This window comes from Daktulosphaira vitifoliae, unplaced genomic scaffold, assembly GCF_025091365.1.
Source record: "Daktulosphaira vitifoliae isolate Bord-2020 unplaced genomic scaffold, ASM2509136v1 Scaffold_2, whole genome shotgun sequence".
Taxonomy (NCBI): Eukaryota; Metazoa; Arthropoda; class Insecta; order Hemiptera; family Phylloxeridae; genus Daktulosphaira; species Daktulosphaira vitifoliae.
In genome coordinates this window covers 8,013,808-8,033,647 of record NW_026099573.1, presented here as the reverse complement: position 1 = coordinate 8,033,647, position 19,840 = coordinate 8,013,808, and the positions used below count along the sequence as shown (strand labels likewise).

General features: G+C 24.6%; 2 protein-coding genes across 3 annotated transcripts in view; both read right to left on the bottom strand.

Moving 5' to 3' along the window:
• Nucleotides 1-19,840, bottom strand: part of LOC126899720 (pseudouridine-5'-phosphatase-like) — a 113,962-nt gene that overhangs the window by 76,710 nt on the left and 17,412 nt on the right. The gene's annotated exons all lie outside the window — the stretch shown is intronic.
• LOC126899721 (uncharacterized) lies at nucleotides 5,371-18,488 on the bottom strand. Of its 2 annotated transcripts, none has more exons than XM_050674836.1 (4): nucleotides 18,379-18,488; nucleotides 12,009-12,026; nucleotides 10,502-10,657; nucleotides 5,371-5,880 (listed from the first exon to the last, which is right to left on the bottom strand). In XM_050674836.1, exons 1-4 carry the CDS (start codon nucleotides 18,422-18,424, stop codon nucleotides 5,483-5,485), a joined length of 618 nt encoding a protein of 205 aa, XP_050530793.1. In that variant the 5' UTR covers nucleotides 18,425-18,488; the 3' UTR covers nucleotides 5,371-5,482. The 2 variants fall into 2 exon arrangements, with proteins under 2 accessions (XP_050530793.1, XP_050530791.1); XM_050674834.1 differs by lacking the exon at nucleotides 5,371-5,880 and adding an exon at nucleotides 6,645-7,140.

Genomic DNA, 19,840 nt, shown 5'->3' with positions numbered 1-19,840 from the left:
AGATGAAAATTAAATGTATTTTATGAGAATACATAAAATGATGACGGTTCATCATTTTATGTTTGTCACATTCGATAAGGTTGTTCGCGAACCAAGGCCAAATTAACTGTTAAAACTTGGTTACTATAAAACTCATAGTACCCACTTGTATTTAACGGTCATAATTAACAGTGATATTTAATATAGTCGGGACCGGTGTAGATTTAAAAATGCCCAACCGACAGTGATTGAAATCTCCATCATTAAAAAGGCTTCTATGCAATTCTGTAGATAGTGTTTGATTTAAAAAAAAAAATGGTGCATTATTCTAAAAGCAACACGATCTCTTATTATCCAAATTTATATCCCGATTACAAGTTTTACGATTTATAAGTATATGAATACGAAGTATATAATAACATGTAATATATACAAATGAATATTTATTATAGCGATTATATGTATTATGAAATCAATTTTTTTTTTTTTTTTTTAATTACAACAATAATGTCATAATAATCTAGATAAATATGGAGAAGCTATATAATACTAATTATAATATACATAGACCTAGTTCACTCATTAAATCATTATGAATACATTTTTTGAAGCTAATTGTGTTATTAAATATACTTTTTTTCAGTTTAACTGGCAAAGAAATAATGACAGTTTTCAAAATAATAAATATAAAAAATATTTAATTATATAGTATTCTAATTTTTACAGAGCAATTGTAATTGTTATTTTTACACATATAAATTTACCGGTCCTACGAGTAATTTTCATCCGAGACAAAAATATACTTTTCTAAAAACTCGTTTTCGTGCCCATTCCTTCATATGTACAATTGGAGTTTCGCATAAATCACAACAACAAAATCCTTCTAATCAACGTGTTTTCCTGTTTTCATCTTAAAATAAACTATAATAGCTTTAGTTGATGTATGTTTAAAGTTACCAGATTTATTGAACATAATAAAAATTTAAAGAAAATATACCAATAAGAAATACTGTGTAACTATAATACTTTTTAATACCATACTATTTTTTTTAATTAAGAAAGTTTTTCAAAGGAAATATCATATTATGTAAAATCAAATATTTTAAAATCATTTTAATGATTTTGAACATAAAAAATTTAATTTGGTTTGGAAAAAATATTATATTTATTTTTATTTCTAAATTGTTCTTCTTGTTGTACTTTTCACATTATCTCTAAAAATTTTTCTTTACTTTCTAAAAATTGATCTGTGTTAGTCAGATTTTATTTCTATCTTTTAGCTTCGATGCGAAGCTGAAAAAGTATTAGTTTTACTATGTGTTTTTTTTTTAGTGTCTGTTATCCCTTTTTCTCAGCTCTCACCGAACCGATTTCTTTCAACGACACGTCAAAAAATCACAAATCGTATCTAGTCAAAGACATTACCCTTAAAAATTGAAAAAACTTTCCTTGCAAATTTAAAAATTGCTAATTTTCGAAATTTTTTCAATTTTTTTACTTAAAACTGCCANCAAATATTTTAAAATCATTTCAATGAATTTGAACATAAAAAATTTAATTTGGTTTGGAAAAAATATTATATTTATTTTTATTTCTAAATTGTTCTTCTTGTTGTACTTTTCACATTATCTCTAAAAATTTTTAAAAAAAAAAATTTTGGACTTTATTTTTTTTTATGGTGAACACGGAAATTAAAACTAATAAAAAAATTCTTTTTTATATTTTTAATTTTATAACGCTATAACTTTTTGAAAAATATACTTATACTTGACCCAACTATGCCACGTCCCCACAGTGATACGACCCTACTGTGCTGGGTTTTTTTTATTTCTACTTAATCATAATTATTCTATCAATTTTTTTCTTTCCAAAGTTCAAATATTATTATTTAAGTAATTTATTTAGAAATCATTATTTATAATAGTCGATCTGTGGTATGTGTAAAAATAATAAAATAAGTTACGATATTTTAATATGCTCATTTTAAATTATTTTTTAATGAATTGTTGTAAAGTTCATATTTTTTTTATTTTTTTTTAATACAAATTAGTCATATGTATATTATTACACATGTATATTAAATGTAAAAATAGTTATTTTGTAATTGATTATTTTAAGTGAATATTGACAAAAAATTGTGAAAACAATCTAATATAGATTAAAATCCTGATTATTTAAAAAAAAAAATTTTAAGTATGAATAATCTTAGACGTTAGAAAAATTAAATAGTTAAATACAAATTTTGTATTGCTTCATTTGTTACCTAAATTTAATTTTAAATATTTTTTATGAAATTTAGAAGAATGTCCTATTTGCTTCTATAATAATGCAACAGTTACTATGAAAACTTATGGTCATAATGATTGCAGTATTTGCTCTATACAGTTAAACAATTTAAATGAAGACTTAAAATGTCCATTATGCAGACGACCTGTTTATGTTGATGGCCTAGATATTTAAATTATTCATAANATGGTGAACACGGAAATTAAAACTAATAAAAAAATTCTTTTTTATATTTTTAATTTTATAACGCTATAACTTTTTGAAAAATATACTTATACTTGACCCAACTATGCCACGTCCCCACAGTGATACGACCCTACTGTGCTGGGTTTTTTTTATTTCTACTTAATCATAATTATTCTATCAATTTTTTTCTTTCCAAAGTTCAAATATTATTATTTAAGTAATTTATTTAGAAATCATTATTTATAATAGTCGATCTGTGGTATGTGTAAAAATAATAAAATAAGTTACGATATTTTAATATGCTCATTTTAAATTATTTTTTAATGAATTGTTGTAAAGTTCATATTTTTTTATTTTTTTTTAATACAAATTAGTCATATGTATATTATTACACATGCATATTAAATGTAAAAATAGTTATTTTGTAATTGATTATTTTAAGTGAATATTAACAAAAAATTGTGAAAACAATCTAATATAGATTAAAATCCTGATTATTTAAAAAAAAAATTTTAAGTATGAATAATCTTAGACGTTAGAAAAATTAAACAGTTAAATACAAATTTTGTATTCCTTCATTTGTTACCTAAATTTAATTTTAAATATTTTTTATGAAATTTAGAAGAATGTCCTATTTGCTTCTATAATAATGCAACAGTTACTATGAAAACTTATGGTCATAATGATTGCAGTATTTGCTCTATACAGTTAAACAATTTAAATGAAGACTTAAAATGTCCATTATGCAGACGACCTGTTTATGTTGATGGCCTAGATATTTAAATTATTCATAATAAATTCATTTTTTACGATATAGAAAGAAAAGTATTGATCATTTATATAAGTTTAGTGATATGTAAAATAAAACTAAAACTACTTTTAATATTAATTTTAAATTTTTATGGGACATATTGGTTCTTAATTTTTTAAAGTGCTGTTTGTTTTTTTTAAATTTATATTTGTAGGAACCTACGAAAATGAACTATCAAGAATCCGAATAGGTTAGTCAATTAAATGTCATACTGTTTGTGTTGAAGAATTAATTTCACAATATAATTATCTTCTTCCTTGGCAAAAATATGATCAACAAATGTGACTTGATATTTTTCGCATTGGCGATGTGTATCCCATTGAAAAAATTAAAGAAATACGCAAACATTAGAAAATGAAGTAATAATTTTTTCACAAGATTTATTATTGTGGCGTCATTTTTGTTTAAGAAATTGTACCGATGATGAAGATAATATATAAAAATTTTTTTTTTTAGACAAAATTTCATATTAAATTTATCAGAATCCGATTAGTTTAAAACTAATAAACAATTTAAGAATTCATTGAATCTAGTATTTTTAGGTATTTACAATATAGTATATTATTTTGCTGAACTGTGTAGTATTATTTATTAACAACTGTATCCTATTTAATTTATATTAAATCATTCTAAAATTTTTAATTTAAAAAAATGTCTTTTCCAAATTTATTTTTCATAGAATATATGAAAACCTTTGGTTCACTAGTGCTACAATCTATTTTTTTAATTTTTAATTTNTTAAAATGTCCATTATGCAGACGACCTGTTTATGTTGATGGCCTAGATATTTAAATTATTCATAATAAATTCATTTTTTACGATATAGAAAGAAAAGTATTGATCATTTATATAAGTTTAGTGATATGTAAAATAAAACTAAAACTACTTTTAATATTAATTTTAAATTTTTATGGGACATATTGGTTCTTAATTTTTTAAAGTGCTGTTTGTTTTTTTTAAATTTATATTTGTAGGAACCTACGAAAATGAACTATCAAGAATCCGAATAGGTTAGTCAATTAAATGTCATACTGTTTGTGTTGAAGAATTAATTTCACAATATAATTATCTTCTTCCTTGGCAAAAATATGATCAACAAATGTGACTTGATATTTTTCGCATTGGCGATGTGTATCCCATTGAAAAAATTAAAGAAATACGCAAACATTAGAAAATGAAGTAATAATTTTTTCACAAGATTTGTTATTGTGGCGTCATTTTTGTTTAAGAAATTGTACCGATGATGAAGATAATATATAAAAATTTTTTTTTTAGACAAAATTTCATATTAAATTTATCAGAATCCGATTAGTTTAAAACTAATAAACAATTTAAGAATTCATTGAATCTAGTATTTTTAGGTATTTACAATATAGTATATTATTTTGCTGAACTGTGTAGTATTATTTATTAACAACTGTATCCTATTTAATTTATATTAAATCATTCTAAAATTTTTTATTTTAAAAAATGTCTTTTCCAAATTTCTTTTTCAAATAATATATGAAAACCTTTGGTTTACTAGTGCTACAATCTATTTTTTTAATTTTTAATATTTGTTATCAACAGATATTTGACTATTGAACATTAATAAGATACTTTTTAACCAAAATTTTTGTTAAAATCTACTTTATAAAATGGCTATCTTGAAATTTTTATTTAAATTTTTCGTAAATTTAAAAATTTTGTTAATAAAATTAAAAAAATATGGTTATTTGTTTAGTTCTAAAGTATTAAAATTATTTAGAAAAGAAATTAATGTGAATTATTAATTAGAACAAAAGTTATTGAATTTGTAATATCTTTGTGACTCACTCTGTATATACAGAGGTTAAAAAATTAAGGATACGGTCAATTGTTACAGACAATGAGAAAAATATAAACACGTTTTCTTACTTACTAAACCCTCTCTATATTTATAATAATAATATATATAATTGACCTGCGCCCATTCACATAAAGCACTTCAATTATTTCTTAATATTTGTCTATGCATTATGTATAATCATTAAAACAACTTTTTTTTTTTATTATTAGTAAAAGTTAAAAAAAAAATGATAAAAAAAAAAAAAATACAAAATATATTATTATTGATTAAGTTTTCAGAAAAAAATAAGTTGAAGTTAACTTTGCATCATTGTAATAAAAATGTATCTAAAACAATATTTGCTCATTTTTTTTACGGACAATACATATAAAAATGAAATCCAAATTAATTATTTATAACGACGAATCTGATTCTGCAGAAGATTCTATTTCAAAATTATACATATGTTTTCGTGTTTCAAATTGTTCATTTACGTCTAAATCATTCCTAATATAATAATTTTTTAATATCTCTTTTTCTTCATTATGTAAAATAGTTATAAAATATCGTCGTCGAAGCACCAAGTCCTCTTCAGGCCAATGTACATCAAAATTTTCTATGGCTTCACGTATTTCTAATAATTGTTCAGAAGGGTATGCATTATAAATTTGGGATATTTCTACTAACATTTTTTCGTCAGCAAATTGCCACGGTGGAAGATAGTAATAATGTGAAATCAGTTTTTCATTGGAAATTGTTTTACATATTACACCTATTTTTATTGATTCCAATTCATTTTCATAAAGCATACCTAAAAAAAAAATAAATAATTTTTATAATTATACATGAGTATAAGTGAATGAAAATACCCCATATATGTACAAGGTGAATGATCAACTAGGATTTAGGCAAAATTTTTAAATTTGTTATAACATTATAAGTTTTTCCTTTGCGATGTTAAAAGTATCCTATATTCTATAATTTTCAAAATTATAGAATCTATATAGTGGAATAGATTTAACTGATAATTCTTATAACTATTGGTATAATTAATATTGCATTGTAATTTTTCTTTAATTATTTATACATTCTTAAATTATGTATAAATTTATACATTTCATTTTTTTTTTTAAATAATAAAACTAATAAAACACTTTTTTTAGCTTCGATGCGAATTGGTTTACTATGATGTGTTTATTTTGTGTCTGTTACACTTTTTCTTAGCTCTCACCGAACCGATTTCTTTCAATGATATGTCAAAAGATCACAAATCGTATCAAAACAGACATCAAAGTTAATAAAAAAAATACGATTTTTGTAAAAAAATTATTTTTTATATTTTTAACTTTATAATGCTATAAATTTAGAAAGATGTATGGATCAATATAATTCTTTTTTTTATAGATGCATGATATCGTTACCTTTCATTTGGTATATTTTTTTTTTATAAATCTGACCCTTTACCTGCCCACAGGGGGGGATTTAAAATGAAAACTTTTTCAACTTGACTTTTGAAAATGTTCCCGAAAGTCTGACACTTTTATATATATCNTTTTCAGAAAAAAATAAGTTGAAGTTAACTTTGCATCATTGTAATAAAAATGTATCTAAAACAATATTTGCTCATTTTTTTTACGGACAATACATATAAAAATGAAATCCAAATTAATTATTTATAACGACGAATCTGATTCTGCAGAAGATTCTATTTCAAAATTATACATATGTTTTCGTGTTTCAAATTGTTCATTTACGTCTAAATCATTCCTAATATAATAATTTTTTAATATCTCTTTTTCTTCATTATGTAAAATAGTTATAAAATATCGTCGTCGAAGCACCAAGTCCTCTTCAGGCCAATGTACATCAAAATTTTCTATGGCTTCACGTATTTCTAATAATTGTTCAGAAGGGTATGCATTATAAATTTGGGATATTTCTACTAACATTTTTTCGTCAGCAAATTGCCACGGTGGAAGATAGTAATAATGTGAAATCAGTTTTTCATTGGAAATTGTTTTACATATTACACCTATTTTTATTGATTCCAATTCATTTTCATAAAGCATACCTAAAAAAAAAATAAATAATTTTTATAATTATACATGAGTATAAGTGAATGAAAATACCCCATATATGTACAAGGTGAATGATCAACTAGGATTTAGGCAAAATTTTTAAATTTGTTAAAACATTATAAGTTTTTCCTTTGCGATGTTAAAAGTATCCTGTATTCTATAATTTTCAATATATAATTCTTATTTCCTTAAAGGTTACCAATCACAACAGGCTTTTCGATTAAGACTCTTGGAATTATATTCGTGTCGATATCGAAAGAGCTTTAAAATTGTTAGGTTTTTATAAAACGTAACACAAAACTCTTTTGCTCAGTTAATTCTGTCTAACTCTTCTTTGTATTTTGTCTTCGTGAGATCATTATTTTAATATAGTTTTATTGTATGACACCCTTATCTTGCTAAGGGTCGATTTGTGCTTGAGCGTGTCCAATAAAAATTTCTGTGACAAAACTGCATTTATATTATATTTCTTTCGCGTCGATATAATTATTCCAATATTAGTCGTATACTTTACATTCATTCGCCAACATCACGAAAAAAAAATCTGACTTGCAGTTAATTAGTGCACTTAAATATAATTTTTATTAAATATCGTTTCAATGGGATTATTGAAGCGTCTAACCTCCTCTAATATCATGAACAAACTTTTTATAGTTTAAATTATTTGACTTCTTATTGTCACAATCACTCACCGTGTAAAATGTACAAGTATGCTAAGTTTTTTAATTTTTATTCATTAACAATATATTTTACTAGATCTATAGTAAAAACAACATATAATCAAAAACACTTTGGTCAAATACAATAATTTATTCTTTCAATAAACCACTGATAAAAGTATAACAAAATGAACCTAATACCTCACAACTTCAAACATTTTTTATTTCTGAAAAATTGACATTTTGGAATTAGAACTTTTAAGAATTAGATTGCCGTCATGTTCATTATTTATTTATTTACTACATATTAGTTATATTATACACACATATTAAATTTATATTGTTTCGCTATGTTGTTTTAGTTTATTTTATTAATGCAATTATTGCTACTGTCATTGTTAATTTTTATTAGTAATGATTCATTTGTATAGTATCCAACACTATTATATTAGTTTATTATAGAATAGCTATTTATCGTTTATATTATTATCATTATTATTATTTTTTATTTAATATCATACAATTTGTAATAAATTTAATTACAATATGCACAAATGATGGTCATATTAAACAAATATAAAAAATAATATTTAGAGACAGTAAGCTTGATAGAAGAGGCCAACCAGTGCTGGTACTTCATGACGTGTTAAAATGTGAATAAGTCAATAAATAGGTCGCAACACCACACTCGCTATCCGTTCACTCTATCACTGGTGACCTCAACAGAGATAGAGTGGACGGATAGATAAAAGATCAGAGGGTATTGTTGGTTTAAAATTTTGGAGTGTAAACCCAGTTTGTTGGACCTTTGGGATGGAGAGATTATTATGGAGGGTATCATTGAAGACGTAAAATGGACCTATTGTTATTTGGCGGAGACATTTGTTTCGGGAGGTTTGTGTTTTATGGATGTTGGATGATTTGGTGGGTCTCCAAAGCTGGATGTTATATGTCCAAATTGGTTTGAGAAGTAGTTTGTACATAAGAATAATGAGATTGAGGTGTTGTGATGTGAGAAGGAAACGCAATTGACGGGAACAGTTGTTTAAGGTGAGATGTTTGGAATGGATACGAGTTACCTAAGTAAGGCAGCGGTCCAAATGTAGACCCGGGTATCTTTCATATCGGGTGGTTGGTAGGGGTATATTATTGAGGTAAATATGTGGGTAAACCGTTAGTTTTAGAGTAAATGTGAAGTAAATATCTCATTGATTTTTATTCCCTATTATATATCAAGTTATATCATTATACCAAGTTGATAATAGATTGAGGTAATTTTGGATAAGATTTGAGGCAGTTGCAGGGTCGTCGTGAAGGGTTAGGAGAGCTTTATCGTCAGCAAAGTCAGTGGTAGTGGTGTATGGTGTAGTGGAATGATCCGAGGTGAAAAGATTAAATAATAAAAGTGTCGTGACAGTGCCTCTAGGAACACCAGCACAAATTGGTGATATTTCAGAAAAGGAAGATCCTGATCATACGTTAAAGTGTCTATTTTCTAAGTAACAATATGGGGGAAGAGAAAAGTTTTTAGTTTGAAGAGGACACCATCGTGCCATGTTCGAAAATGCGCCCGTGCATACAAGCTTTTTTTCTAACGTGTAGAAAATTTTGTCAACTAAGCGGTGTACTTGGAGAATAGTTGAATGGTTGTGATGAAAACCGAATTATGTGCTTGAGAGATTGCATTCGATTGCAGTTTGATTGTTTATATAATTTAAATAATGAATACACAATGTAAATTAATATATTTATATCATACATATATTAATAACGCAATAACTCAAAAAAAATTTTTTTTCTTTAAATTAATTAATATTTTATTAATTTTAATAACTAAATTAATTAAATTAATTAATCGATCATCAAGTATTAACTTAATTGAAACAGACATGTCTATAATGAAGAATCTTCATTATAGAATACAAAAGATTTGAGCATACATTTTACATATCAAACTAAGTTATATTATTTTTGTTTCCAGTTTCTATATTCCATTATCGATTACAGAACGGATGAAATAATAACATTTTAAATAATTACACAACTCTACAAAAAAATCGAATGAAAAGTGCTAGTAAACAAACCATGTTTACTTTATGTTTGTGGGGTCGCTGAATCCAAATCTGAGGTTTGTTTGACGCCATCAAGTCATGGTTTTTCATAACCTTTAAAAATGTGCTTGATAATCAAGTTATTCATTAGGAAGTAAGACAGGAAAATTTATAACCTAAATCTACTGTGCGTTATGCTTCAACCTGTAAAAATCCTAACATCATTTAGACTGACTTGACGCGGAGAGTCTTTTTTGGCATAATATAGTAATATGACCACACAATACTTCAGTGCTAATACTATACTAGGCGAGGGAAATTAGAGGTATTAGTATAGAAATTGCCCTGTTGATATATTTCAGTAATTACTTGGTTCTCAAGCACATTTTTAAAGGTTATGAAAAACCATGACGTGATGGTATCAAACAAACCTCAGATTTGGATTCAGTGACCCCACAAACATAGAGTAAACATGGTTTGTTTACTAGCACTTTTCATTCGATTTTTTTGTGGAGCTGTGTTATACATTATTATGGAAGAATAAATTTTTACAGCTATGAATGGCTTTTATTTGATTTGATAATTCTTCTCATTGATAATTATCAATTATTTATAATAATTATGAATATAAATAATGTATATACCTCCTTTACACGAAAACCAAAGAATTACTCTTCTACAAAGTGGGCATTTCATTTCTTTTCTGAGTCTTAACTTTTCAGCACATTCGTTACACAACAAATGTTTACATTGCTTTAAAGTTACGGTAGAATCTTTATAGCAAATTGGACATTTTTCAGCTTCCAAAAAAAAAAAAAGAAATCATATTATCATATTTATAATTATTTCCTTTGCAATAATTTTCCATACATTCGAACTGTATGGAATTTATGGTAAACATAATTTTAATTTTAATACTTGTGTGACGGATAACAAGAAAACTTATACGACTTAGCGTAACAAAATGATATAATTTTTGTCAAAGAAATTCAATTTTTAATTATACAAAAAAAATATTATGATAAAAAATTCAAAAAGTATGAGTTTGAAATAGTTTATTCAACAATACATTTATAAATAAGGTGCTTTAAACGTATAGGCGTAAGTGGCATTTTAGCTTCGATCTAGTCGAAGACATTACCTTCAAAAGTTGAAAAAAATTTTCCTCGTTCCCTGTAAATAGGGACCCTCCAAAAAAATTACAAATTTAAAAATTGCTAATTTTCGAAATTTTTTTTACTTAAAACTGCTATAACTTTTTCAACATTGAAGAAATAAATATAATTATTTTTTTTACAGATGCATAATGTTTTTACTTATCATTTGATATAATTTTTTTTTTAATTTGACTCTTTACCTGCCCACAGGAAAGGATTCAAAATGACAACTTTTTCACAAAAAATTAACTTTTTCAATTTAACTTTTGAAAGTGTTCCGGAAATACTGACACTTTTATATATACTTTAAATTAAAGCTTATGTAATATACTTTATTATGGAAAACAATTTTTTGGACTTTATTTTGTCTTCACGGTGAAAATGGCTACTGTATGCTATTTTTGTGTTAAAATTCTCGATCTTATATTTTAAATTTTTATCTTAAAAATGCTATAAATTTTTGAAAAATGTATGGATCAATATATTTTTTTTTTTCAAGTATTATTTATATTTATATATTTTTAATATATAAATATATTTATTCATATACTGCACTTCTAAATCATAAAACTTGTAATCAGAATATAAATATTAAAATAGGAAATCCTGTAGCTTTTGGAATAATCCATAATATTTTTTAAATTAAACACTATCTACAGATTTTAATCGAAGCGTTTTTTATGATAGTGATTTTAATCACTGTCAAAAATCATCTATGCTGGACCCAACTATGCCACGACCCTACTGTGCTGGTTTTTTTTTTTTAATGTCTATTTATCAAGTTTAAAGTAGTCGTTTTCCATTTAATATGAAAAAAAATAATTTTTTCGTGATTTTTGCAAATTTTTTCTCCAAGTTTTTAGTTTTATCGTACATCTGACTAATATATTATTTCATATTTCAATCAATATCATTAGTAGTATCTTATATATTACATAATACTAATAAGATACTCTTTTAATAAGAGCTTTAAAACATATTTGTGAATACTTACCTTCTTCAATGAATAATGCTGTAAAACAAAATTTGACTAAACGATTGTGAAGAAATATTTAAATAATACATTTTTTTGATTTATAAAATTATGTTGAATATGATTCTGTTAAACTTTTGTTATGTTTGTTGTTGAGCAATATAAATTTAAAAAAAGTTAAAGTTTAAAGAAAGCTCATTACAGGGTGATTTTTTTATCATAACCCACTCAATTACTTACAGAATAATAATAATATAAAAATTTTATTTTATTACTATCATTAGTTACACATTATTCTTGAATTATTAACTATGTAATACTTTTTAAGATCATCCCTTATGCCTGGTAAGGGTGTCAACTTTGTTTTTTTAAATGGTAACACATATTTTGAATTTAATAAAATGTTTGAGTTTTCAATTCAATAATAAATGGCATTTGAATTTTTAATATTACTTTATTCGTTTATTAGATATAAACATTTAAAGTTTCAATTTTTTGAGTTAATATACATGTATAATACACTAGGGATTAAAATTACAGGTAGCTAATTGGTTTTTTATGACATCGATATTAGCAGGTACAAGGCATTGTTATTATCAATGGTAGTAAGACACATTGTTGTGAGTTTATAAATACACTAACTGACAATACAGAATGTATATCTATTGATAGTCATAATTGATAATAAACAATCCGTGACTGTGATAGCAATATCATAAAAAATCAATTAGCTACCTGTATTTGTAATCCCTTGTGTATTATACCTATATATTAACTTAAAAAATTGAAACTTTAAATGTTTATATCTAATAAACGAATAAAGTTATATTAAAAATTCAAATGACATTTGTTATTAAATTAAAAACTCAAACATTTTATTAAATTCAAAATATGTGTTACCATTTAAAAAAACAAAGTTGACACCCTTACCAGGCGTAAGGGATGAACTTAAAAAGTATTACATAGTTAATAATTCAAGAATAATGTGTAACTAAAGATAATAAAAAAAAAAAAAATTTTAATTATTATTATTCTGTAAGTAATTGAGTGGGTTATGATAAAAAAATCACTCTGTATATATATATGAGTGTATTAGTTAAGGTCATTTTGCTCAGATTTTTAAATTTGTGGTTCAAAGCTACTGCTGGGTAAATTCTCAAACGACTTAAATTCTATACAATTTATTACAAATCTGTTTTAAATAATTTTTTACAAACAAAAGTTTATCATTTGATACATAGTACAGATTCGTTTTACACTTGTCAACGTCATTTAAATGGAAACATTTTTTATTCTATATGTAATAATGGTTTACTATTATTCTAGCAGTAGCTAGTATAAAAGTCATAAAAATAATTTTTGTAATCGCAGACCAGATTTTGAATCAGAAGCAGAAAGTAATTTTTTTGCTACCATATGTGGTAAAAGTTTATACGATAGTTTAAGTTGTTTAGCTAAGTAATTGGTCATAAGCCAGTTTGCAAAGAACTAAAAATAATCATATTCTTACGCCAAGGGCATTGTTCGATTTTTGTGACTTAAACATAAAAATTATTTAGTTTTTAGATATAATTACTTTTGATGTATATTCTAATGATCACAACTTAAATGAACTATATAAAACTGTAATTAAATGAACTGCTATTCGTCCATATCAAAGTTTTATTCTCAAAAATGGAAGTTATCTGAGTTATAAGATAACTAAAAGTCCACAAATTCGATTATTAAAATTGTTTAGTAAATTATATGCACAAAATAAATAATTATTTGCGATAGAGACGTTTATCATATGTTTTTAATAATAATTTTTAGATATGATCATATCTGTTAATATATATACAGAGTGGTACGGATCTAACTAACAATTCATAAACTGTTACCAGTAATTTTTAAAATATTTTTTGTAATTGCCAAAATAAAAAAAAAACAAATTTTAAATATAGTTCTATACTGTAAAAATTGATTGAAAAAAAAAAAAAAAGAAAAAAATGTTATATGAGTTATATCTATTCCACTATGTATATGGATGGATCAAAAAAAGTCGGTTTTCGAAATTTGAATAAGAACCATTTAAAATTTATTTTATATATTAAAATAGGCATTTTGTGAAAATTTAAGATTTTTAAAAAAAATTTTACTGTTGGCTCAACGTGTTTTTAGTATTTTGACCAAAAATACCCCAAAAAACAAAAAATGGCCTCTGTTAATCAAATTTTAATCAAATATTATGATTAGTATATAAAAACAGTTTGATTTTTACTTTAGAATACAAATTTTTCAGTTTCAAAATTTTAAGTCGAAATTTGATAGCGTGGATATCATAATTAGAGTCATTATAGGGTATATTTTTTGTAGATCTCAAGTAAGCTTAAAATTTAAAAAAATTTTTTTTTTATGCAGTTTGGCTGATATTTATGTATATTATAAGTAGAAAAAAAATTCTTCACTAATCTTAAAAACTTATACCTTTTTTATAAATAATGCATAAGCTAAAATATACGATATTCTTGAAAATATGAATAACTGAATATGTCTTTACATACTTTTCAAATATTTTTTTTTAATTAAACAATTAATTTTTTATTAAATATAATACAATGAAAAAGTAAATTTATTTTGTAATATTACAAGGCGTTTTACTTGTAGTTGGTAAATCGAGATGACATACACGCTATCAAATTTCGACTTAAAATTTTGAAACTGAAAATTTTGTACTTTAAAGTAAAAATCAAACTGTTTTGATATACTAATCAGTGGCGTTTTTAGGATTTTGTTGCCCTGGGTAAACATTTCTTTTTATGCCCTCTTTCTCTTACAGTTTTTTATACTGGCAATTTTTATACCCATAAAAAAAACTTACAATACATGCGATATGGAAATAGTATTATGAAGTATAAAAATCTATTGAGTGTCCTAGAATGTTGAATATCGTAGATACCCATGATAACAAAATAATTAAAGCAAATTGTAAAATTATAAAATTTATTTTCTAATCTACTTACAAAATAGTGAACAAAATGTTAACAAATAAAAAAAAAATAGTGAACAAATTAATATAATATAAATACCTATGAGAAAAGAAAAACAAACATCATTAAACTAATATTTTTCGTCGGGCTTTTGATCTTGCATAATCTTCAATTATTTCATCATAGTCTAATGAAGTTCTCAACTGAGATTCAATATAGAAAATCGCTAAAGACTTTAAATGATTATCATTCATCGAAGATCTGAGATATGATTTTACCCTTTTTAGAGTACTAAATGAACGCTCAGCTGAAGTATTTGATTAAAATTCAATTTAATCGTTGTTATAGAAATAGACTAAAATGTATTAACTTATACTTACACTATTTTACACAATGTAAAGATTTTAACACGCCGTTTAATAAAAATATTTAATAATGTTACTCTCAAACAGAGAAAATATAAAAAAATATTTTATATATAAAAATTTAACAAGACAGGAGAGAAAGTCGTAAAGATAATATAAAATGAACGGTCACAGTTAGTTCATTATCATCATTCAGTTATTCATTATCATAATATCAGTTATCATTAATGATTCACACTGTCACTGCTGTAATTAACACGTTAATAACATCAGGGTAGTACTGTATTTTTTTTTTTGAACAGCTGCTGACGACAAACAACAAACCAATATACGCGCCACACGCGCTTATTATGAAATTGACAAATTTATAAAATAGCTGTGTTGATATTAATAAAAAGTTTTGTTGAAATTTATTTGCCTAAAAAAAAAAAATAACCAATATTTTTATTTCATTTTTTTTACCGCTTAAATCATTCTAAATCGTTTATGTATAAAAAAAAACTTTCAGTTAATTTGCTGTCCCCCAAAAAGTGCTGCGGGGGGCAATTGCCCTCCTTGCCCCCCCCTAAATACGCCACTGATACTAATCATAATATTTGACCAAAACTTGATTAACAGAGGCCATTTTTGTTTTTTGGGGTATTTTTGGTCAAAATACTAAAAACACGTTGAGCTACCAGTAAAATTTTTTTTAAAAATCTTGAATTTTCACAAAATGCCTATTTTAATGTATAAAATAAATTTTAAATGGTTCTCATTCAAATTTCGAAGATCAACTTTTTTTGATAAATAAATAATAATATTATAAATTTTAAATTTTCGCAAAGGACAATATTATTTGATAAACTCTACAATAATATAAAATAAAATCATTTTTTTTTCATTTCTTCGGACAATAAAAACTGAATTTTAATTATCTTTAAGAAAATCCCTATTTTTAATTTGACGATAGAAAAAACTTTTTTTTTAATTTTGATCTTATTTCTATTATTTAATTGATTGTTTGCGTTTTAAAATTGGTTGAAGATTTAATTTTAAAATTCAGTATTTGTAATACCGGAAGCCACAATATTTTGTTTAAATGGGCCATAAATTAATAAATGAGTCATCGAGAAATTTTTCCTAACTGGCTGTACAACAATGTACGATGTTCGATTGCATTAAATATAAAAGTATGCATCTATTAATAAATATTAATTATTAAGGACAAGTTTAATGTATGGTGGGTAATATAGTGTTGTACTCGTGCAAATGATGACTTCTGTATGTTATACAGCAAATTATCAATAAAAAACCGCTAAACATAAATCGACGAGAGAATAATGGTTCATCGGATAATAAATATTATAAGGACAATAATGTTTATAATTTTTATTTTTATTATAACATCAAAGTAAAAATAAGGGTTCCATTATAGACAAATAAAATGTGTTAGTTTTTTATTTCGAAACGGACAAAAAAAATTAAACTTAATAATTTTGTAGTCTTTTGAATCAATGAATATCTTTACAAAAAATCTTTATCAATTTCTTTATAAAAATTTATTATTAACAATAGTTTTTTTAAATAAATTTACTCTTGAAATTTTTGAAATTATACATTGTGTAAAAATTGAATTAAATTAAGAAAATTTAGTATCGATAATTTTTTTAAAATCTAGATAAACTATAAAGTAGCTATCTTAAAATTTCTCCCAAAAAATATTCAAATTAAATTTTTCTTTAATTATTAATAAAAAAATATGCTAATAATAAATTTGAAATGTAAAGAGCACATTTCAAATAATAAAGTTAAATACAGTAAGGATTACATTAAACAAGCTTTGATTTAGTTTTGAACGATTTAGATGTTCCTATGCCATGCGAAAAACTTAAAAAAACTATTTTTAACAAACATTTTAGACTTTAACGTCCGATAATTCTTAGAAATCAATTGTTTGATGGTTTTTCTTTTTCGTTTTTTGAGACGAAAAAAGAACTATAAATCTTATACATTTTATGTTGGTTCAAAAAAGTAACATCATTTGAAATATTATGAAAAATTGTGAAATGTGTATATTGATACGAACAAAAAAAATAAACCCGACAGAGTAAAACTAATAGTTTCTGAGCTAATAGTGTATTCTTGATATTAAATATCGATAATTTGTAAATAAATATATATAAAATTTTATCACTTATCAAAATTTTCCATTATAATGCATGCATTAAAAACTTCCAATACACGTACGTGAATAATCGGACATTTTTTAGAAATCTAAAGTAGTTTGAATGGAATAATTACATTTCTTTATTGAGAATATAAATCGCGGGATGATATATCTTAAGTCGATTGTAGTTTATATAGTATTGATGGACTGAGAGTATGACAGGAGTAGAAAATCATCTGGAAGAAATTGTTAAACGGTTATAAAGTTTGAAAATAATCGTAATAAAATTATGCATATGAAATTTGATTTGGATTTGTACAAAATCATATATGGCGTGAATCATGTTATAGAAGAAGTAAAAATAAACGGAGATGACGTGGTTGAGGTTGAAAGTTTCAAGTACTTAGAGTATATCAAAAGTACAGTGAATTCAGATCAAGATTAGGTTGGATTTGCGAAAGAAAATTTTTGGTCAATAAAAGGTTTATAATAAGGTAATTGGTTGATTCCAATCAATCTATAAGCAAAATTTTATAAAACTGTATCACTACAGTTTTATTGTATAGCCTCACGGCTATGTGAGAAAAAAAGAGTAATATAATTTTTAATATTAAAAAAATCTGTTGTTATCGTGTAGTTTAATGGTCAACAACAAAAACATTGGAAATTAAGACTAAATTTGGTATAGAACTATATGAATTAGAAATTCATACCGATTCATTAAAAAGCGTTAATATAATTAATGTGATACCAAGTTATTACTATTATTTTTAATTGAGTTATTGACAGATGTCGACATGAATTTTTAATAAATAAGTCTGTATATTTCTTATAAGTTCAAAGGGCGAGTTATGTTTGTTGATTTTTCTTAAGTTGAGTTAATTGATTATTAAAAAAAAAACAATTACCTTTGTTGAATACTGAGAAAAAAAAGACGTAAAAGAATAACGTCATACTTTTAAACTTTATATAGTTGTTTTTAATTATTTGAACTTGATTATCTTCTTGAAAAGTAATGTGCGAAAAATGAAAATTAAATATTTTTTAATTTTGTTCAATATCATAAATTAAATTAAAATAATTTTGTATATTTGTATACTAATGCTTGTGCAATAGTTTACTCATAAATTTCTAATGGACAAAAGATAACACGAAAAATTTTCACGGTATCTCATTTTATAATAATAACATGTTTATTTTTCATTTACTTAGATGTGCGTTGTACTATTGTAAAAGTAAAAATAACCAAATTTTTAGTTTCCACAAATTATTTTATGCGTTTATAATATACTACGGTTTTTAATTTTAGTACTTTATTATTTATATTTTGTCATTAAATGATGTGAACAAATTGAAATACATGGCGTATATTGAATTTTTCAAAGTGCTAACCTGAGATAAATTTATAATAAGTTATTAGCAATTTATTAATATCTGTATTATTATATTATTTAATATACAGAGTGATCGGTTTATCATAAACCATTCGATTACAAAATAAAAATACAATATTGAATAAAAAAAATTGGTTTTTTTTTTAGTTACATATATTTTTTGATTAATCAGCTATTAATTACTTTTTAGAATCATCCGTATAACTTAATATATATCTTAACTTAACATATAAGCTTAATAGGTGCCAGCTTAATTTATTTGAATGGCTATATTTATATATATTTATCTAGCTTACAAAATAATCCAATGAAATAAATGGCTGGTCGATAACAACCATTGAACTGATACTTTGGAAAGTATTCTTATTTTTATGTCTAGCCAAAAGGAAGAATACGGCCGAGAAATGTGTGATAAAAACAACAACACTCGCGTCTCATCTCCAAGACCACTGTAAAACGCTAATGACCAATCCAGTGTTATATTTATGTAATAAGAAGTTCTATTATTTAAAAGAAAGAAATTTACTAATACTTAAGCTCAAAATTGATATCCGTGGGTCAATTGTTATAAACAATGAGAACGATGGAAACCCGTTTCCTTACGCTATAGGGCGTTCAGTGAATAAGGATATTCATTGATATGTGTATAGTAAGATACACGTATCAATACACATGTAAATTTTTTTAATTTAAATTGTGCTATTGATTAAAATGTGACATTCCTAGAGTATTAAACGGAAAGGATCTTTTCACAAAATAATTTTTCGTCTGAAATGTTTATAAATACTTTTGTGTTTAAATTGATTATAAAGAGGTAATCGTTGGAGCAGTCGCGGCCGCACATCGTTTGGGTGAGACGGTATGTTGACTCCCCGCGAGTGCCACGCTCCAAAGCGCTTGCGCCACCGGAACATTGTAGTCCGCCTCCAGACCATACGGTCGGCCGCCCTCCGGGCGAACGGCGTCACCGGTGGCC